General features: G+C 38.1%; 3 protein-coding genes across 9 annotated transcripts in view; 1 reads left to right on the top strand and 2 right to left on the bottom strand.

Moving 5' to 3' along the window:
- The window catches only part of LOC146450987 (uncharacterized), a 49,190-nt gene extending 36,253 nt beyond the window's left edge, over positions 1 to 12,937 (bottom strand). Inside the window, exon 1 of the mRNA XM_085099717.1 lies at positions 11,844 to 12,937. The gene's annotated coding sequence lies outside the window, so the exon portion shown is untranslated. The remainder of the gene's footprint in view (positions 1 to 11,843) is intronic.
- Positions 1 to 17,868, top strand: part of LOC146450989 (uncharacterized) — a 35,716-nt gene extending 17,848 nt beyond the window's left edge. For 3 of the 5 annotated variants that reach the window (XM_085099712.1, XM_085099713.1, XM_085099711.1), the window contains exons 3-4: positions 13,154 to 13,237; positions 16,446 to 17,868. In XM_085099712.1, coding sequence (XP_084955838.1) covers positions 16,479 to 17,453 — 975 coding nt within the window. In that variant the 5' untranslated portion in view covers positions 13,154 to 13,237; positions 16,446 to 16,478 and the 3' untranslated portion in view covers positions 17,454 to 17,868. Of the gene's footprint in view, positions 1 to 8,604; positions 9,606 to 13,153; positions 13,238 to 16,445 lie in introns of those variants that run through there. The other 2 variants (XM_085099715.1, XM_085099714.1) reach the window with 2 other exon arrangements.
- A 3,194-nt stretch (positions 17,869 to 21,062) lies between these two features.
- Positions 21,063 to 22,736, bottom strand: part of LOC146450990 (uncharacterized) — a 29,214-nt gene continuing 27,540 nt past the window's right edge. For all 3 annotated transcript variants that reach the window (XM_085099706.1, XM_085099705.1, XM_085099704.1), the window contains exon 21: positions 21,063 to 22,509. In XM_085099706.1, the coding sequence (XP_084955832.1) occupies positions 22,345 to 22,509 (165 nt within the window). In that variant the 3' untranslated portion in view covers positions 21,063 to 22,344. The remainder of the gene's footprint in view (positions 22,510 to 22,736) is intronic.

Genomic DNA, 22,736 nt, shown 5'->3' on the forward strand with positions numbered 1-22,736 from the left:
TTTTGGTTTACAGGTAGAAGGACTTATAAGCGGCAGTTTACGGTATTCAGATAGCACGCAGCGTTTTAAAACCTCTTAATTTCGTTGGACCTGTGTATCACACGGGTCTTTTGTTTCAGGGCTAGGGTCTATTGTTTACGTTGTTTGATGATAAATTAATTTGATCACTGCTCCGCCACTGTTTTTTCAAGCAATCCTGTCAGCCTTTCTCACAGCCGTGTGGTGTTCGAAAAATATTAATAGAAAATGGGCCATGTCATTGGGAAAGGAGATTGATTTTTTTTCCAAGAAAATAACGTTTGAAAAGTATTAAATAGCTTATCTCGCAAAACAGGAAACGGCATATTTTAAAAGGCGACCTATTTCCTAGTATATTTCAGTACTAAACTGTGTTACTAGTAAATACAGGAAGCAAATCTGTGGCCGGATGGTATTAAATGGTCATCGGAAATTTCTACTAAATCAATAAAGTTAAAGTGGAAAGTTGAAAAGAGAATTACAACACGAAACCTGATATAAGTTGAATCTTGAAAACCCAGTACTATGTTAGCATTTGCATATGATTCTGTTTTTCCTCCTTTGACATTTTGCAAAGAACTAACTTATCATAATTCAGTTTTCTATTCATTCAGAGATTAAGAATTTTGATTCCATATGACTTAAGAAAGAGGTTGTTGACTGATTCTATCATACAAAAACGTTAAATTTGGCATGTGTCAAGCGACAGCTAACAAAACATCTTTCATTCATTTCAATGTGTGATAAAGAAAGTCGCTTATAACTACATGGTAAGGCATTATTCGTTTGACTTACAGTTTTGACAAAACTGAACATGGTTGATCGAATTTGTCAGTGAAGGTAAGCAAGTTGTTCTTTAAAAGATGTGGTTTAATACTGTTCACCCAAGCTTAAGATGATAGTTTGGTTTGCACTGATACCTTTTTTTTTCAGTTTTCGTTTAACACGCGATAAAAGGATCACTTGTCGATGTAGATAGCGATGTTTCCACCGCTCAAAGCTAGTTGGGAGGTTTAGCAACGACGACAGCGACGGCAACAAAAACGTCAAAAAAGCCATAGGCTTAATAACCAAAACAACAACTCTGCACGTGCATTACACTTTTTAGTACATTTCTTTGCCGTCACTGCACGACTAGGAGGTGAAATGTCTTGACGGGACGTTTTATGGAGGACGTAAACACACGACGACGAATTTTTTTTCTTTTTCCAAACTTGGGTGCGGTCTCAAAAAATTCAACTGCAGGAAATTTCATCTACATTTGACATTTAGAGCGAGTTGGAATAATGGCGACGTTAGAAAAAACGCGAACTCATTTTAATAGTCGGACGTTTTCGCTGCCGTCGCTGTCGTGGTTGCTAAAGCTCCCTAGTCTTTCATTAAGGCGACGGGAACGACTACCAGCGTAGCACTCATGTAGCACTTTGACTGTGAGTATTGAGAGCCACCAATCATAAAAAAGCCATTGTGCTACGTATATGTGCTACGGCTAATTTTCGAGCTGAGGCAGATCTGAAACGAATGTTCCTTATAGTTTGCAGATTTGAGTCAGAAAACGCTCTGTTAAAAATATGTTCTTCTTAAACGTTTGCAAAATAAACTATTTCAGGAAATTAATGTGGATATGACCTCCAAGCCTAAATACAAAACTAGGAGAGGTTATGATAAGAACATTCTGATATCTTTCCATTCAAAGAAAGGACGTTCTTATTAAACCTTAACCATTGCATGGCCTTTGTGAACACGGGCTCAATTTTTTAACATTTTTCGAGCCTCAATATTTTCATAAAATAATACGTATATCTGTATATCTTGCGATGATAAAGAACGCTACCACTTCAAACCAGTTGGTTGTTTAGATGCTTTCAGATGACTTCTTCAATTTAAGCTATCTATTCATTTATCCGTCTATTTAAGCTTGCGATGGAGCTATTCGATGTCCTTAAAATTAGAAACCTTAAACTAAGACTACCACAAAGCTATTCTCCTAACATATTCACACACATCAGTGTGACAAATATCCATGTAAAATTTCGTGTTGATAAATGGCTTCACTTTAGAGATAGAGCATTTTGAGATTTGAGTGAATTGGTGGAAGCCAGAACTCAAAAAGTTTCAAAATATCGTTTTGTCTCGCATGTTGGTGTCCTAAGGAGGGGCACCTTGTATTCAACAAGCGCGAGTGGAGTAATTGTTAAGTAACACTGAAGGATATTTCGTACATGTAGGAAGTAACAACTGCAGAAAGAAATGGCGACTTTGTCATCATGCGTGGTAGAATTTCTCACTGCAAAACGAGGAATAAACGTACTTCAGAACCATTTTTGTTGAAAAGAACAGACACTTGAAGCTTTTGTTCACAATGTTGATTAAAGTACAAACAAATCCTTTTCGTGCATAAGGACAATCAAGCGAGCTTAATCGCCTGTCACCAGCGCACGCGAAGAAAATGAAAAGAAGGGGTGTGCATGCGCATGGCTACGTCTTGCTAACAATGAACATAACAGTGCCGTTATAATGAGAGGAATGAGCAGGTCAAATTTAGTGAAATTAAAATTACTCTGTAAGTTCCTTCTTTGAACCCACCGCTTGCTTGCTGTGTTCATGTGATTTTCAAGCGGTAAAAGGTTCACAGCGCAGGTGAATCAATTAATTGATGCCTAACATTTGGTTTAATCGTTGTTAGTTTGCTCATAAATTGAACTCGTATTTTTATGTTAAAGACATATATGTAGCAATCATCTTTTGTCCTTTTTTAGATGTCTGTACGTGTGATTTTCAAGCGCGAGGTTGCTCGCAGGCTAGTGAATCAATTAATTGATGCCTAACATTTGGTTTAATGGTTTTCAGTTTGCTTAAAATTGAGCTTATATTTTTCTCTTAAGGTGGCCAAACACAGTTTTCCAGCATACAGGTGTTAGTAAACATTGTTTCAGTTGAAAGCTACGTACCTCTGAGTACTCGAAATTAGCATGGGGTAAGATTAACTAAGAAGGAATAAATTTTGATACTTTTTGTTGAGCAAGGTGCCGTTGCCATGGCAATGCAGCAAGCTATTAACCGTCCACAAATAACGGTTTTCCTTAAATTTTAGAAAATGCACTCGTTAGATTTTTTCCATTTTTTTGTATCCAGAAACAACCACAAAATACTGACATAGTGACGCTGCTTTCATGTAATTTTAACAGAGAGATCTCCTGTAAATGTTGGTTTTGCACTTTAATGTTTTTTTAATATACCCTCGGTTAGATTTGGTTTTTGTTTGTAGGCGAGTTACGCTCTTAGAGAACTACTGTTTTGTCAAATATAACGAAATTCTATCGAGCGATTCCTTAGAAAACAGTTCATTTTCATTAAAACAGCCAGTCACAATTTTTTGGTCAAATGCACAAGCGTGGCTTTTGATTAGGTTTTCTCAGCAAAGATGAAAAGCGTGCAAAAAGGCTTAGCTCTTCGTGAACTCACTTTCTTTGTTCGGTGATAAATGAAGAAGGATTCACTAACGAGAAACTGAGTAATTTTAAGAGCAAAACCCACCTTGCGATCCATTTGGTATAAAATCGAGGGATCGGTACTATTTGCTTACCCCACCACAACCCTAGCGCGCGCTTAATGGCACCACTAACAGAATCTGTAAAGCGCACGCAAACTGTGTTCGGCCACCTTAATGACATGTATATGACAATCAACTTTTCTCCTTTTGTACGTCAGGAAACAGGTAGATTGTATGTTTTGCTTACGAGTGAGTTTTCTTAATCCGGGGATGACTGTTTTATGTTCACCAAGAAGTGCCTCCATGTTATTTTTTTTTTAATGCCCTTTATGTTACAAACACGCCCTCGTGGCAGCGGCAGCGCGATTAGATACAAGCTTCCTTATTCTACTGCTAGTAGAATAAAAATTTGTATAATTAACAATTATTCCACGAGAGCGCGTTGGATATGAGATGATAGATAGCCGACAAGGCGCGTAGCGCCGACTTGGCTATAATCATCTCATGTCCAACAATCAAGAAATATTGCTGATTTCGCTGTGTAAGAATGAGGTGAATAATTGTTTTAGTATATACACCACACAAGCTGAATAAATAGTGGACCAAATAATTTTATTTCTGACAGTATACTGACAAATGGTGACAATGGTTTGAAATTTTAAAATCTCGCGCGCCACGCAGTAAGCGATTTCTAATTTTAGAAAGTTCCGTCTCGCTTTATTGCAGACAAATAAAACTTTTGGAGACCCTTGTTTAGTTCCTACGGTGTCATTTCTTCAATTTTTCTGTGAAATTCCTCTTGTTGTTGAAACCCTACTGAAAAATATTAATGTTTCATTGTTTTCATTGTAATTTTAGTGCTCGGCAGTTTCCGTAAACAAAGGATTGTTTCATTTTTCGCCTAAGAATATGAGGTTGAAAAGATTAAATAACTTACCATTTAATGCCGTCAAAACAAACCTTGTTGCCTTTAATGTATTTTTTTAACAGCTGCCTCGTTTATCGAAATAATAACCTCTCAAGTAACGGTGGCGAGACGGGAAGCCATCTTGTTTCTCTTCAGCTGCTCGGAGGTGAGTAGTACTTGGCTAATCACTTCCGAGCTAGCCAATCAGCGCGCGCGAAAAGTACTATTCACTTGTGTGGTATAAACTAATTAACAATTATTCCACGAGCGCGCGTTGGATATGAGATGATAGATAGCCAACGAGGCGCGTAGCGCCGAGTTGGCTATAATCATCTCATATCCAACAAGCGCAAGTGGAATAATTGTTTTATTAAAAACAACCGAGAAATATTGCTAGATCTTACTGATTTCGCAGTGCAAGAATGACCAGAAGGCAATTTAATGGTCGCCATTTCTCGGCCATGGTATAATTGCTCATATACCATGGCCGCTAAGCCAATCAAATCCCTCGAATTGCATTATACAATGATGTTCAATGATGAAGTTTTTAATAATGACCATTATTATTCTACAGATTGTGACACTGCCCGAATAGGGTCGTGTTGAACTCAATATACGTCGCTCGCACATAACAGATATCCTGCGGTATACGTAGTTTTCGTACGTCGGGGAGAAAAATGGCAGAGCGCTTTCAAAAAGTAAAGACCTCGCAAGAACACCAAACTATTAATAATGCTGTTTTATGCTGAACACAAAAAAGACAACCAAGTTTGCTGTTAAGAATTGTAATGGTTAGTGCAAAAACTTTTACTGCTTACCTTTCTGTTTATGAACTGGCAAATTACAGTTTAGCAAAAACGTTTCATATATTTTTCGCTAGATTTTTGGATTGTCCCGTATTCTAGGGCTCAGAAATTACAAACAGTACATGTATTTCCTGAGATTGGTTCTTGCAACCGTTAAACAGAGATCTCGACTCGTCTTGAAGAGATTTAGTAACCACCTGAGAAAATCCGAGCTCGCACTGAAGTGCGTCGAGAAATTTTAGCTTTCTGGCAGACAAAAAGATAGACGGAGTACAAAGTAATTATTCTCAGAAGCATCAGAGCCGCTCTGAAAAACCGTTTAGTTTCATAAAAGATCCAGAGTTCTTGCAAGCAACAAGACACTAGATGCGTTTGTCAAAACACTGAGGAAAGATCGTGAAATTGCTTGCGTAATAAACACAGAAAGACTCACCCGAGAAATCGTTGAAAAGCTTTTCCAGTCTGTTCAGCTCGGCCCGGCTGACACAACAAATCCTTCGAAGCTTCAAAATACTGTTTGGTTTTAGCTTTTGAGGCTTGAAATTTGTGTAAAATTTTGCCGGAGCGATTGGCGCACTAGACGAGTACTCAATTTTTCCTCGCGAATCGAGGTTAATAAATTTGTCGGGCCGAGCCAGCCCGAGCGGAGCTTAGCCGCGCGAATTCGAGCGAAAAATATATCTATTGCGTCGACGAAGGAGACGCTTCCTAATCGAGAATCGAGGTTGTATGTTGGTTCCATCTTGAAATGTCACCATAGCATCTTGACGTTCAGATACGGTCCATCATGCCTAGCGCGCGCGTCCCTTAGCGCGAGAAATCGAGAAAATAGGTTGTATGTCGGTTTCATCTTGCAACTTCACAATAGCATCTTGACGTTCAGATACGGTCCATCATGCCCAGCGCATTTGGTACCCAGTACCTACCCCTGCACATGTTCCCAAGCACGAGAAATCGAGAAAAGAGGTTGTATATCGGATAGGATTGATATAAATATAAATATCAAAAAGTGTCAAAAATGGTTTTGAAAAAAAAAACACAAACAAACAAACAAACAAAACACAGACGTTTCGGGTATATGACCCTTCTTCAGTGTCGTTTTCTCCACACTGAAGTGTCATGCATCTCCGAGGAACTTTTTTTTCACCGTTCATTCTATTTAAAAGGTAGTATGTCGGTTCCATCTTGCAACGTCACAATAGCATCTCTTGACGTCCCGCGCGCGTTTCGTACCGTTCCTCGTGGTTTCGCTTCGAAAAGTACAAGACAAGGTAGTCAAGATGGAAGCCTCATCACATTTAATTTGAAGAAGATGTTCTGAAATTGTAATCACCGAGGTCTGATTTGATAACGGTTGTATTAAACATACAAATAAAGAAGAAGAAGAAGACGAAAAAAAAAACGTCCTGCATGAGTAATAACCTGCACTTGGAAAACAATGAGGTGACTGGGAACTACAGTACCCCCACCCCACCCTTGGTAGGATGCCCTGTAAACACCTGGGACTGGTTGCGTAAAACGTTTTTAAGATAACACGGATGTTAAAATTGTTCTCAGGCAAGAACCTATCGTTTTACAACTATACTTACAAGTTCCTGTAATCTTAACATGATTTATGCAACCCAACTAGGTGCCTAAGGGCCTAAGGCGACGCACTATAATCTTTGATTACTACTAGTATATATATATATATTTCGTTGAAGATGTCTGCAATGTTGCCTAGCAACAGTGAAAAACAAAGTATGAATGACGTCAGACAAAGGGACGGTTGCTAGGCAGCAACAGGTTGGGAGACAGGCTGGGGTCAGCAGTTATCTTGAGCAAAATTTGCATACATCGGGAAAGTTTGCGTGCCGGATCAAATTTCAACTGCAATGTTCATCAATATTCACTGGATACAGAAATATCTCTGCAGAATCTTTTCCCTTTCTTCCAGAAATCTTTTTTGTGAAAGATTGCATTGAAGAAATTACACTTTTTGTGGCCGCGGTAAAATAATTTTCCGTGGGAAATAAATTCATCGAACTGCACGCCCGTCGTACATTTTGTTGCGTGAGAAATAGATTTCAACCGCAAACTAGCCTGTGGAACTACGAAAAGACCATGCTCATCAAAATAGTTGCTACGTTCAGAAACCTTCTCACGGTTTTCGACGCCATTTTGACGAGTAGGCAAACAGACTTGAAATAACAGTGTTTGTATGGAAATCCGATGTCAAATAATTTTCATAAAACATCGCTTCTGAAAAATTCATGAATTGGAAACTTTTGGCATTAGGAAAAGGATTTTAAGAAAAAAATTGGAGGGATGTAGCTGTGACAGAAAGCGTCCAGTCGTGTTTTGAACTTTCCATACATTTCCCTGTATTTTTTTCCCGCGAACTATTTTTAGTAGCAGTTCACGGGCAGAGTAGCACATAAGGACAATCAAGTGAGCTTAATCGCCTGTCATCATTGCACGCGGAAAAAATGAAAAGAAGGACTGCCCATGCGCGTAGCTACGTATTATTTACAATGAACATAACAGTGTCGTTTTAATGAGAGGAATGAGCAGGTCAAATTCAGTGAAATTAAAATTACTCTGCAAGTTCCTTCTTTGGACCCACCGCTTGCTTTTTTTATCAATCTGTGTTCGTGTGATTTCAAGCGGTAAAAGGTTCACATTGCAGGTGAATCAATTAATTGATGCCCAAAATTTGGTTAAATATAACAATAGAGTTGATGTTCGCGGGCGTAATTACGTTTTTGGCCCGAGTTCTGAGCAGGGCCAAAAACATATTTACGCCCAAGAACATCAACTCTATTACTATTATAATAATTTCAGAGGGCATTCAGAAAACGAACCAAAGACAGTACAGCAAGAGATATCTTGAACGCTGCCAGCGTCGCGTCGACGTTTATGTTACAGTCATTTCATTGTACAAAAGTATTCATTCTCGCATAAGCTTTAAGGTGATTCCGCTGAAAAAGAAGGAGTATTTAAAATTGAGACTTGGTCCAGTTCATGACTATGTTATGAGCATTACAAAATTGCAATAAAAAATGGGGGTCACCGTGCTCGTTGTTGTGCAACCTGGGTGGCTATTATAGTAAATAGATGACCCACAAGGTTGGGAACTATCATTTCTAGAAAAATTAATCTCTTGCATTAAAATATCGAAGCAGTTCAACAAAATTTACTTTAATCTTACAAAACAAACTATTTTCATTGAACTGGAATTAAGATTATGAAAGAAATTAAAGATTTTGCTGCGTGTGCACGTAAGCAGCACTACCTAAATACGTGCTTTTTAACACGGAGCGATCCTATAAGACCATGCTGAACCGTTCAGACTGTCAATCAAAAATCCCAAACGCGCGTATCGGATTGGCTGATTACCAAAGGTCTTATTTTAGCAACGTTCAAGTTCCCGCAACTTCGATTCGAAAGGACGTGAAGTCGGCGGAAAAGCTGTTTTAGTTCAAATTATTTTGTTCAAAATCAATCCAACGAATATGGCTACAGGAGAAGAATTTAGAAAGTTAAGTTATTCGTCTGTTGTGAGATCGGAAATTCATTTATCGGCTGGTAAAATCTTATCCTTTCGAGATATTTCTGAAATGATTAGGATAAAATTCGTAAACAAACTCTGTCTCGAAATAGGTTGTTCTTCTGAAACCGGCTTCCGAGATGGAATCGCTTCGATCCTTTCTGTCGTTTAGTGGGGGAGAGCTAAGTAAGGACACATAGTCTCGGAAGCGAAGCCTAGAAGAAACAACGGAGCGGGCAACGGAGGAGAAAAGTGAAGTGTCTAAAGCGGCGAGCGATCGCACGCAAGACGACGGAGCTGGAAATCTTTTTGAAGTCGGCCGCTCTATTGCTTACTGTATATTTAGTACTGGCTAATTTTAATACTGATGTGACAGCCATTGCCATTATCATTTCATCCATAAGATACATAAGAGCAACATCAGGTCGTGTTTTGTTTGTATCTTTGGTGATTTTTCGAATTAGCAAATTATGCAAATATGCATGATCACGTACGAAATGGGACAAATGTGTTTAGATGTTTTTATTTTTGACTTGTGCATAGAACTTTAGAATTTATTACTGCTACTTCCAGCGGATTAGTAGAGTTAGTTTTCACGTACGTGATCGATAGATACACAAGCGGTAATGAACTTGAACCCAACATGACGACTCGAGCGGTCGTTTATAATTTAGCGGAAAACATCTGCCAAATTTTAATAAATCCCGCCAGTTTTGGCGAACAACACAGACTCGGTTGGTTATCGGCATGTTCAGATGGAGGGATACAGATGTCCAGTTCTTTGCAGGCTTCAGTTTATAATGGTTTCGATCTTTGTACTGTGTGTTTGGTAGAAGGATTTCGAATTTCGAGGTAAGTTTCGTATAATATTTCGATTGCGGCAACGAAACTTGATTATTTCCGTTATTATCGTTAATCTCGCGAATTTCTGGTGTTTTACAAGATTTATAGTTAGCGTTTAGCTTATTTTTATTGATAAATCGATTCCCTCTTCGATTTTACAAACGATAGCTCTTCTCTCTTTTTTCCTCGACCGTTACCGACGTCATCCACCATTATACTGATCCGTTTGGAAGCCAACAAAGCGCTTCAAAGGGGGCGTGTCCTTCCCTTTTATAGGATCGCTCCGTGTTTAAAGCATTCAAATAAAAATATCTCAAAGTAGAGTATTAAACTTTTCTTTAAATCGCGGTATATATTGGCCAACCGTATGACATTTAAATTGATGCATTAAAAAATGGGGGTCACCGAGCTCGTTTAGAAGAAAAGGACCATTTATTTTCCTACCGAGCTTAACCTCAAGGAAATCCTGTAATGTTGTGCTAAATGACGTGAAAAATTATGCGCAGCAAGGATGCGCAATGCAATTCAATGGAATCACCTTAAACTTCAACAGAACACCGCAAAATTTGTCGAAAGAATATTTGTTTCTAAGTTTTCAAAGGAAAAATAACAGAAGTTTTTAAACAGCGAAGACATGGTCGCGTACAAATGTTCAGAAATTAATTGTGCAAGTGCTAAACTGGGCGGGTTTCGCTCGACGAAGACCAACTGTTTACCTTCACCTCGCCGCCGGCCATGGAGCTACTACAGGCATTATTTCCATCTTCGCCCACGAGTTTCTGTGAGTCCTCTTCTCTAGCTAGCTGAGACGACTGGGAATTTGCTTCTTCGTTAGTTTTTTTAGCCATTTTGTAGCTCAAAACAATTTTTTTGCAGATGGCAGCGCTTCCAGTCAAACAAGCAAGAAAACGGCGCGAACAGTTGAATGGTTTCCAGTTCTGATTGGCTGGCTACGTTATTTTCTTGTTTCTCATTGGCTTAGAGCAGCAGGCTAAAATACGTTTTAGCCCGCTGAATTCTCCATTTTTACCCGCAAAATACGCCGCAATGCCCAATGAAATTATTATAATCGTTGTCAGTTTGCTCATAAATTCAACTCGTATTTTTAGCTTAATGACATATATGTAGCAGTCATCTTTTGTCGTTTTATCGATGTCTGTACGTGTGATTTTCAAGCGTTAGAAAGCTTCACAAGGCAGGTGAATCAATTAATTGACGCCAAACATTTTGGTTTAATGGCTGCTAGTTTGCTTAAAAATTGAGCTTATATTCTTCTCCTAATGACATGTATATGACAATCAACTTTTCTCCTTTCGTACGTCAGGAAACAGGTAGATTGTATGTTTTGCTTACGAGTGGATGTTTTTACTGCGGGGATGACTGTTTTATGCATATGTTCACATAGAAATGCCTCCACGTTTTTTTTTCTTTAATGCCCTTTATCTTAAATACGCCCTCGTGGCAGCGGCTGCGAGATTACATATAAGCTTACTTATTCTACTGCTAGTAGAATTAGTAGAATAAACATGTGTATAATGACCATTATCCGAGCATTTTACTGCTAGTTAATGCAGAAAATTATCCAAACTTGGCCGTCTTTAACTGTCCGTCGAATTTAATACCACTTACCTGTCCCCATTCTCTGCAAGGGTATTAGAGCTTGGCTTCTTGGGATTTGAATTTTAAAAATCCTTAACAACTTCCAGTTTCCATTTTCTCTCAGTTATAAAATATAATTTTATTCCTCTAAAATAATTACTTTTCCGGGAAAAACTCGACTAAAACGTCCGAGCCTACGGAAAATTGCTCTATGAGATTTCAATGCCCGAATCAATTATCACGCATTTCTCCAGGGCAAATAATCTAATTGCCATCAAAAAATATTAATATTCACTGCTTGATAGTACTGTTATTTCGAATTTTTAACTGTGTGAGTAGAGAGCATAACTTTCACTTTTCACACGAAAAGATACCGGGCAGAGTAGCACAGCCGGCAATCAGATAAACGCATTCTTAGTTGATTCATACTTAATAACAATATTATAGATCATCTAAAAAAATTAAATTGGGATTTCCCTTTGTGCAAGACAGCCAATTCACTAGCACTATATAATAGACGGTATAACATTGCACTGATCATCTTTCATAAAGGCGCTAACGTTCCTACTGTGGCCCGCCGTGAAGAATAACACTTGATAAATCAAAAGAAAAGTATTCTAATAAGAAAGGTGTTACATTCACACTTACCTGTAATTTATAAATTTATCTCCAGGCAAAATTTCATTTGATCAAGCTTCGATTTGGGAGAGATACATCATTGGCGAACCTAAGGCCACATCTTGTCAGTATTGATGCTGTTCGCTTTCTTCCTGATTTGAAGTTTATAATATCTGTGGAAATTGTTACATAAGGGGATAGCGGCAACAGTGCCTTCGGTTCTTGGTTGAAGCTAACAACGCAAATGATTGACACTTCCAGAATCTCACTTAGGTGTTCAGAACCGAAGTATTTTGAAACCACTTCGCGTGTTACAGATAAACCCTGCTTCTTTGCAAAATGATCTTAAGTCGAAGACTGATTTCTTTCTCCAAAGCTGGATATTAAAAAAGGTTAAAAAGCACCAATCATTGTTAGCCTGTCATTTCAGCAGTGCTAAGTGACGACAGTAACATATTAAAAGATAAAGCTATAACCGAGATTGCCGTATTCTGGTTATCGTTTTTCGTCATAACATTTTCAAAGTTAATTTTGATTGAATTTAGCTTTGCCTTGCTAAAGCAAAGCCTTAGTGTCAAAGTTATGGAGTAACGAATTAGCGTTATCTGTAACAAAATGAGAACAGATGCATGGTAACCTTTCGCGGTGAAAAAGCGCCCAACATCTGCTTACAACTCGCCTCAAGCTATGTAAAAATAATAAGTATTGTCTAGCAGGCATCATTGGGACATTCAGTTTCCTTCTTGGCTTTATTGATTTTTGATGTTTTCGTGATTAATGCCTCGTCTAATTTAATTCAAAGACATCACGTAGAACAGTAACTGTTACTATTAACTATTATTATACCTGAAATATTCTAAAGTAACGTAGATTAGGTTAGTTTAGGCATAAACACACGACCCCTCAAGCTTACAGCTTTGAAAACCATCGTGTTTACAATAAAGATTTGTATGATTATGTATGTAACATGACATGTGACTCGTCACATCCAATCAAACAGCGATTTCTCCTGCCAGATATAAAAAATTGAAGCACACAGTAAGAGAAATGGATCACTTTTTAAATTAATTAAATGATAACCCTCGGGCATTTCATCCAATAATGTCAAACACGCTGAAAGGATCAAGAAATGATTTAACAAGTTAAATTAAAAGAGAAACCGGCTGCTGACAGATAAGGTAATGCGGTGATCTCCCAGGGTTCTAAAATGGTGGTAAATCTCGTAAAAAGAATCAAATCATTCTCACTTACCTCTTAATAACCTATTTTTGTACTCAGCGATTTTCAAAAGCCATTTTCTACGTGGGCATCTTAACAATTAATATTGTGCCTTTCCACAGTAACAGCTGTCAAGAAACATTCAAAATCACAAGCAGCAAATTTGCTCCCAGATTACTCAAAGAGGAGACGAGTAGGTTTTTGAGGTAAGAAAAGCTCGTCGCTACTGCTAACGTCATCACTGTCTCTTCTAAAAAAATATTGACCTATTTTTATCCCAGTCTTTGCAAGACTCTGTTGCTGCGCTAATTAAATAAAATATTCATTCGTCCGCTTTTTTAAACAAGTATCTATAACTTAAATTGAAGCATGGTTCAGGTACAAAATCATTTTCAGGGATCTCTCTGAAAGTCTGATAACCTGCTTTACGCAAAACCAAAAATTAGGAGATTGAGAGTTATTTACTGACCTTGAGGTCCGTATACAGAAAAACTGTGTCCAAGGTCTTGGCGTGTCTCTAGCCAGATGACCATTTGAGGCGTCAATTTTTTATGCTTTCTCGGTAAAACAGAACTTTAAATACATCGTGGAACAATAAATGACAAGTAAAAAAAAAAAAAAAAAAGAAGAAGATATTTTAAAGGAAGTACATACAACAGAAACCTAATATATATGGACAGATATTTTTACTGAATTTCGCTTGAACGGTGAAGACATATTCTTCGTACACTTTGTCTTGTTATCCGTTTAAATTCGTTTTAGCGACAGCTCTTTTAAATACGACTTTCAATGGAAAGTACAAACAGGTTTAAATCACTAATCTCATACCACTCATACTTTGTTGACAAAGATTCGTTTTCGTAAAAGACGTTCAATCTAAAGAGTGAAAATCCACCGTTTTATTAGAGCTAGAGTTTATTTTTGATAAACCGTGATTTCACGCGCTCCAGAGCGGTCCGCAGGCTTCGTCTGCGTGGAAAAATCAGAAGCACTGGAGCGCGTATGCGCGCAAACTTAGTATTCGAAACCGCTGAGAGACTTTGAAAAAAATTGGAAACATATCTAAACCATTTGATTATAGCGCAAAGATATCGTTATTAAAAAGCGAAGGACAATGCGAACTGTCTTGTGAATTGAGATAAAAGATTAATCGCACCGCGATTTATTATTTTGCCATAATTTGCCATAAAAAGCTCTATAGTTGCCGACTTATCGTGCAAGGAAGTAGAGCAAATTTATTTACTATGTGGTAATCAGAATTTTCTGCAAATCATTTTCTTTTACTGAAAAAGGTAGATATGTTTTATCAGGTTCATAGCTGTCATTTGAAGTTTTATATAAATTTTCCATGCAAGTATTTAAATTTGTGTAATTGCATTCACAGATTTAAAATATTTTTAATTGGTTTTATTTTGCAAACATTTTCAGCGGCTTTTTGTTAGGAACTCGGAAGACAAGCAACAACAGATTAGATAAATAAATAACATGACGGCAACTTTATCATTTTTCCGCAATTTCTCTAACTTATTACTCATTATTGTGTAATAAGTTCTAAGTAATAAGCATTGCACATCGTAATTTTACAAACCATTAATTTTCCAACAACATTTGACGTTTATTTGGTTGTATTTAAATAATTTGCAAGCCATGAATCTTCAGCAGGAATAAGGGAAGACAAGATATCATGTTGTCACCCGTGCCCTCTGATCTTCCACACACAATTCATCTTAATTTGATGAATCAATGGACCCCCAAGGCCATCACTAGTAGCTTTTTATTTCTGTAATATCCTTATTAATTAGCAATGTATGCATCTTTAGCTGTACAGAGCGTTTTCATTCTCGTGACTACCTGCCATATTGGTTTACTGAAACAAAAGAAAGTTTGCAAAGATTATGATAAAAACCGACGTTTCGGTGTCTTCATGACGCCATTGTCTAGGAGAAATAAAAAATTACAGAGTTACACCTTGCCGCAGACTCTGTAACTTTTTATTTCTCCTTGACAATGGCGTCATGAAGACACCGAAACGTCGGTTTTTATCGTTAATCTTTGCTTGTCTCTGCATTACCAAATCTTTATTGAAAAGAAAGTTTTTGCATAAAAATAGAGTTCAATTCCCAGAGGTTTAGTTTGGGCATCAACATGGCCGCCATTTCTTTGTTTTGGGACACCAACATGGCCCTCGTGACGTCATGTGAAAACACTCTATACATCCTGATGGTAACCTCAAACTGCATACAATACTCGGTGACCACCAATTATTTTCTCCTTACAATATCACTTCTTTATTAAACACACAGTTCATGAGAATAAAGGAAACAATCACCAAGAATGACTGAAACGAAATCTTTCAACTAGTACCATAAGAAACATGCAGAGAACTGTGAGGAGAATATTTATGTCGATATTGGGGGTTAAGGACGTTCGCGCTTATTGTTTATGCGCATCCTTACTGCGCACGTAATTCATGTTGTAACGACGACGGCGACGGCAAAAAGAGAATGCCCCAAAACAGAAGGTTTAATGAAAAAAAAATCAATCGCTCTGCGCGTGCGTTGTATGTTTTGTACGTTTCTTTGCCGTCATCAGCAAAACAACAACGTGAAATGATCAAATTCAAGGTTTTGTGGAGAATGTGAGCACACGATAGTGGATTTTCATTCTCCTTCCTTACTTGAACGCCGTTCCTATTAATTTAGTTCCAGGGTACTTCGCCCACATTGTACAAGTTGAACGAATTGGAATAATCGCGAACTAGTTGAAGTAACGCGAAGTTATATTTTCAAGTGACGTTTTCGTTGCCGTTGCCGTCGTCGTTGCTTAAAGGGGAAGTATCACGAAAATTTGCTGTCATTTCAAAACCCAAAAATGTTTGACTGTCAGCAGAAACAACGAAATAATTGTCAAGTTTGTTAAAAATTATCACCCCAGTGCAATAAAACTGTCGATTAGTGCCTCTGGCCAGAGACAGAGTAGGCCGGTTTGGATTGAAACTTGAATAATATTAGGCTAATGTTTTTCAAGTTCTCGCATTTTTGTTTCCACAATGCGCCAGAACAGATCACAAGTTGTTTCTTTCAAGAATTGAGTTGATTTCGTTCCTCTCGTCATTCTAGAATTATTTGGCAGCTGATTGAAGGTCTTATTTCATCATTTTTAACAAAAGATATTAAAAACCCCATGATACTTCCCCTTTAAGTTCCCCAAAATTGTCAAACTGCGTAATGGACGAGAGCGTGCATACTTAGAAATCTAACCACATTTAGGGCTGGTCTGGGGCCAGTACTAGTCATTGGGAAGGGTCTAAGCGAATACTTCTTCGCTTTGAATTACTTCAACTGTGATTGACATATGCTCATTACTTCTTAACTGCAGCTGGTCTTCAACTTCTCTGTTCAATATTTTCGGTAGGTCCTCTTGAATAAAATACCGGGTGAAGCAGTAATGGCTATCAACACCAACAACAGTACCTTTGACACCAGCTACGAGTTTGATTTTTTGCCTGCGTCCCAGTGCGTTCCGTGGATTGCTGTGATGATCATTGAATGTCTCGCCATAGTCATTCTTAACATCATCGCCATTATTGTATTTGCGACTCGGCCCTTGCTATGTCGACGAGGTACAGGGTTACTTATACGGAATCTGGTGATTGTCGACCTGTTAGTCGGAGCAATTTCAGGTCCACTGCAGATTGAACGAGCGGTGGGACACTATTGTAATCTATGGGAGACCTATGAAAGTTTTGAGTGGGTATATTATCTGAAAGATTCTTTGCTCCATTTGTTTTCCATGGCGTCCCTTGCTAATCTTGCTGCTATTTCGTTAGAACGAATGCATGCTACATTTCGCCATAACCAGCATCGTTCGGTGAAGATGTGGGCCTACAAATTAGTTATCGTCGTCATCTGGTCAATAGCTGTAATCAGGGAAAGCGTTCAAATTGTGTTAATCAAAACTGGGCCTTCAAACACTAACTTGGAAACATTAATTAATTCCACACTGTATTTGCCATATTATTTCATTTCTCTTTTTGTTGTTTGCATCTCTTATATTTGCATTCATATCAGGTTGCGCTGTTGCAGAATTCGTTTAGATCTTGTCAACAATGCCGTGAATCGCAGAGAGCGAAAGCTGACCTTTACTCTTTTCATCGTCACGGTTGCATCTTTATTGACTCTTGTACCACTGGTGGTGTACATGATCGTAAGAACTTTGTATTCCGTGTCACTAAACCTTTCTGGGACTTCTAGTTTCCACATAAGAATGTTTGTTATTATGTTTTTCCTGGCGAACTCGTTGGTCAATCCAATTATATATTCTATGCGGATGCGAGGATTTTGTGATGGGTTTGTAGCAGTATTCTTCAAAACTCCAAACAGTGTGAACGCACCTGATGCGGTGCCACTTCGTCGTATTTAAACCGGCGTGGATTGGGAAGAAAAGATAGAAGTCCAATAACAAACACTGTGAGATAGAACGGTTTACAACTGAGTGCAGTAAAGCCAACAAAGTAAACACTTGAGACGATCATAGTAAACGCAGCTAACACATTGAAACAATAGGAACTCGAAGCCAACAAAAGTAAAAGGTGTCTCGCGCGGAAAAAAACCCAGTGCGAACAAGACGTGGTGGTTATTTAGTTGAGAAAGCCGCGGCAACGGTTTGTTGACATTGACATTCATTTGCCTTTTTTCCTAATATTATAAAGGAAAATAAAGGGAGATGTAAGGAATCGACCACAAGAGGACACAGAAAAAACATCTGAGCCCCAGATGGGATTCGAACCCACGGCCCTCCGTGTTCTAGATCGGATGCTCTAACCTCTGAGCTACTGAAGACTGGGTTGGACTTGCGAACCGCATCTCGCAGTCACGCAGTCCATCACAAGCAACACATTAAGGCTTAACATTAATTGCAAGAAATGCCTCGCCTATGAAGGAGCCTCCAACCAATCCACCTATGCCACTGCATGATCTTAATATTATAAAGGAAAATATATCGACAATTAATCCATAGTTTAATGTATGGCGAGGTGACCTCCAGAAACCACCAGGCTTATAGTTGAGGCCACCTCGAACGTAACAATATGCTTAATACATAGATAGTGCTATAAGTGTGCGGCTTTGCTAATTCAGTAATTATTTTACTAAAAACTCAAGCAGGTTTTTCTTCAAATTGGAAAACTTTACAGAGAAGTGATTGTACTGAACAGGAAGGAATTCCAGATCTTAGGGCCTTGGTAAAGAATTGTAAATTTTTTCAGATTAGTTCAGAATTGATGCACGCGATAATTGTTGGCTGTTCTGGTACTATAGCCATGAATTTGAAAAAAAAAAAAAACAATGGAGGCAAAAGGTTGTTCCGATAACAGTACATAAATTTCGCTATTTGAAACGTGTTGATTTGACAAACGTTTAAAATTTTTAATTTGGAGAATAAAGGAGCAGAATGTGCTCTATAGTCTGAATTGGTAATAGCTCGCCAGCCCGTTTTTGCAAATAATAAATTCTATTTAAGTAACTTACGTATTTAGACGTACATGTAGAGTTACAATAAATAAATAAATAAATAAATAAATAAATAAATAAATAAATAAATAAATAAATAAATAAATAAATAAATAACTAAATAAATAAATAAATAACTAAATAAATAAATAAATAAATAAATAAATAAATAACTAACTAAATAAATAAATAAATAACTAAATAAATAAATAAATAAATAAATAAATAAATAAATAAATAATAGGAATTTCAGTAGAATCCACGGAGTGGCTATTCTCTCCACTGTTTCCAGGTCGAATTGCAATTTGGAAATGTTGGTTTTTGTGGAGGGAGGAAAACCGGAGTATAGTGGAACCTCGATTTAACGAAGACGCTGGGGACCGGCAAAGTTTGTTCGTCAAATCTAGGGTTCGTTATATCGAAAACCTCGATATAACGAACTTAAGGGGAAACGACCAAAATGTTCGTTATATCGAAGTCATAGTTAATGATTGATTTGTAACACAGGTGACTTCTGTCCCGCCATTCAATGCAATTTTCGTCACCCAGAAGTGCCGCGTTTTGAGATGCAATTCATTAAGTAGCAATTATTTTCACTTTTGAACAGACACGCAGCTTTTGTTTACAAAAAACGACACTTTCAGAGTAGCGATTTAAAAATGTCGCAACATAGAGGTTATACAGAAAATTGTCTATGTATACAAGGAAACGGGATTTAGTGCAGTGTTGTTATGTTGCACTACCCAACATTTCCGGATTTCAAAGATTTAATATTTTTGCTTTAATTTCTGTATCTTTGCCAAAACAGTTAAAAGCATTTACAGTCCAAACATAACTATATCAATCAAGAGTTTCTTCAGTTTCTCAACACGCGAGTTGCGTTCTGTGCATAACAAAACTTAAACAAAGGTAGATGGTAGAAAATAGAAACCAGCAGCAGTTTATGTTTAATGAAAGAATTCTTTCAATGTAGATTGCCTCTGTCTTTTGGCTTGCATCCTCAAAAATGTGTCCTCCATTGCCGAGAGGGAACGCAGAAATTCTCGCTCTTTCGCACCTGACTTGTTAAAGGATTTGTTGACTGTTGATCTGTTCAGCGTTTATCTTCTGTCGCGTGTTGACATTGCAATTCGTTATATCGAGGTAGATTTTACGTTTAGGCTTCCGGATTATGTTCGTTATATCGAGGTTCTATTCCATGCATTTTACTGTAACTTTGGCCGGGACATAGAAAAACGTTCGTTATATCGAGGACTTCGTTAAATAGAGGTTCGTTAAATCGAGGTTCCACTGTACCCGGAGAGAAACCCTCGGAGCAGGGACGAGAACCAACAACAAACTCAACCCACATATGACGCCGAGACCGGGAATCGAACCCGGGCCACATTGGTGGGAGGTGAGTGCTCTCACCACTGCGCCATCCCTGCTCCCCCAATAGGTTAACTTATCAGAGGTCGTAGTAACCACAATCATTTGAAAGCCTGCGCTCCATTATATCTGATTAAAATAAAGTAATAATTACAACTAAAGATTAAATTCAGTTGCAACTGTGTGCCTATTTAAAAATGTCAAAGGTCGAATTCGAAGTGTACTGTAAAAGGGACTTGACGCATTCTGTTAACAGCAAGGGAGTGCTGACAGATTCTGATCTATACGCCAGATCTCCCTGGTATGGAGACTAGTTTAGTAGTATTATTTAAAACTAAGAAGGAACTTGCTTAAAGCCAACAATCAGTCATTCAGTCAGTCAATCAAATCAGTACTGCATATTACTTCGCACAGCAAACCAAAATCATGGTACCTAATAGTTATAAGAATGTAAAAAAAGTACTTATTTAAATACAAATAAATAAATTAAAAAAAGAAAGAGAATGACTTCTTCTCTGAGGCCAAAATGTGTTAACAAAAAGAGTAGCAGTCAACTTTGCTTGAACTAACGGTTCTAAGTGCAGTTTTATAGAAAGTAAGGGTGGGTAAACGCACATGCATGCTTTATTGTTAGCGGTTGTGTAAACTCACGAAACAACTCTTTTTTATATTTGAGCAGACGCCACCAAACTTTTTAACTTTTTTTCAGAAACTTATCTGGGAATAATTTTGTTGGATAGATCAGTGTTCACAAAATTTGATGTTACCATGGCAACCACACTTAACTGGCAGTTTTAATTCCTATCAAAATCAATTTCTTTCGGAAACTTTCATGTTTTTAGATCATTTTAGGGTTCTTTTATCGGTTTTGATTAACTTTTAGTTAATTTTGGTGGCTTCTGAAGTTTTGGAGAAATACAGAAATCCAAGATGGCGGATCCAAGACGGCCGCCATTTGTAAATAATCGCGTAATATTTACGTCATCGCTTCCCGTTGCGGACGTCAAAGGAAATATCTTTAGACGTACTATCCATTCCCTAAGTGTCATTGTCATAGCTTTAATACTCTCCGAGTTATGGAGTTGGGCGGGCGGAATCCGCAAAATCGGACACAACGGAAAAAAAAAAAAAAAAATTCGCGACATCTCGCTCAACCAATCAAAATAGCAAATTTTATTAGTCAAACTACAAGTAAAAGTAATCGACATGAGTGGACTTCTGATGGGTAACGATTTATGAAGAAATCAGGAAGTATATTCGTGCAATCTTTTAAAAACTTCAGTTCTTTACTAGTAAGGTACGTACAATTAGTACAAGAACTGGAGTCGAGTCGTCGGTATCATAATTTTATCTTGAGAATTTAAGGATTATAAATTTCAACCGACGGCAATGCTGCCTTCTTCATTGCACCCTGAAGAAGGCAGCATTGCCGAAACGTCGGTTGAAACTTTCGTAACAGCGTCGATTTTACACTCCTTAAATTGTCATTAATTAACTACGCTGCGCAGTATTTCAATCTTTATATATCATAATTTTATTTTCCTTTTATTTATTTTCGAGTTATCTGTTGGGAGACCTGCTCCTGACAACTAATGGCAGCAAATGAAACAACGAACTGTTTAATATTACGAACTCACTTTATTCCAGAGTACGCTCTTAATCGGTTTTGTGATCACCAAATGTTGTAAAACAAAGATTCTAAACAAATGTAAAATCACAAAGGAACAACCGAAACAAAGAGAGTCCACTTGCTGAAGAATTCAACAACGTAACGCCAATTTTTTATTACAGGATCAGTTTCCATTAACCGTTTAGTTGCACTAGTTCTGTACTCGCAGGATATAAGCTGATATCCTATTAGGAGGTAACCAATCAGTGTGCTTGATTATTCATAGCTACAGGGGATCAATATAATGATTTGATATCCCCCACCCCCACCCCCCCCCCCCCCCCAATGTTATTATTTGGTGGTGTCATCCCGCCACAATGTACCACGCACGTCACAACTTTCTGCTTCTTCCCGCCAAAAACAAGGCGCTGGTTTACGTTCAGTCCATCGCGGTGTACTTTCAGTATGCAATATACAGAATATTAAGGCTCAATAAAGCCCAGTTCACTTGCAATAGTGTTTTCAATACTTGCCCATAAGATAGCAACGTCCTTTTAAAACTGCCTTATTTGATCACGGATCGATTTTGAGACCAACAGACACCCTAAACCCTCTCAAAATTGTAATGAACGAAGCAGTAGCTATCAACTTTTATCTTGATTAGAGAAGCACGAAGTTATGCCACAGAAGCCCAACGGATAAATGACAGCAGCACCGATAGGTTTACAGTGAGAACACGACGTTCGTGTCTTCACATCTCCCAACACTCTAGGATGCTTCTCCACATATTCTGCCAATAGATGAATTACCTCTGTGAGTGGCATTTCTAGTAGAAAGCGCTGCGAGTTGCCAACTGAAATTTTCCTCGTAGTCTATCGGCTTCCAGTTGTCTGAAGTAAGCGGAATCCTCGTCACGCTGTAGATTTTCTTGGAATTCCTTTACGTCACGCTCCAGTTTGTAACGCAACTCTCGTCGCATTTGACGCACCACCTGCAATACGGAGACATTTGAAAAAATAGATAAACAACAACGAAAACGAAAGGAATAAAATGGTATGGGGGGGGGGGGGAGGGAAAGCGGAGGGAACGGGCGGGGGGGGGGAGTTCCGCTTGCCGTATGCTACCCTGAATTACAGTATGGTCCCGCTGCCTCTCCACTCAACAACTATGACCGCACTTGGAAGGAAGTTAAAGGGACAGTATCACGCTATTTTTAGT

The sequence above is a fragment of the Pavona decussata genome, unplaced genomic scaffold (assembly GCF_977016875.1).
Source record: "Pavona decussata unplaced genomic scaffold, jaPavDecu1.1 SCAFFOLD_416, whole genome shotgun sequence".
Classification (NCBI taxonomy): domain Eukaryota; kingdom Metazoa; phylum Cnidaria; class Anthozoa; order Scleractinia; family Agariciidae; genus Pavona; species Pavona decussata.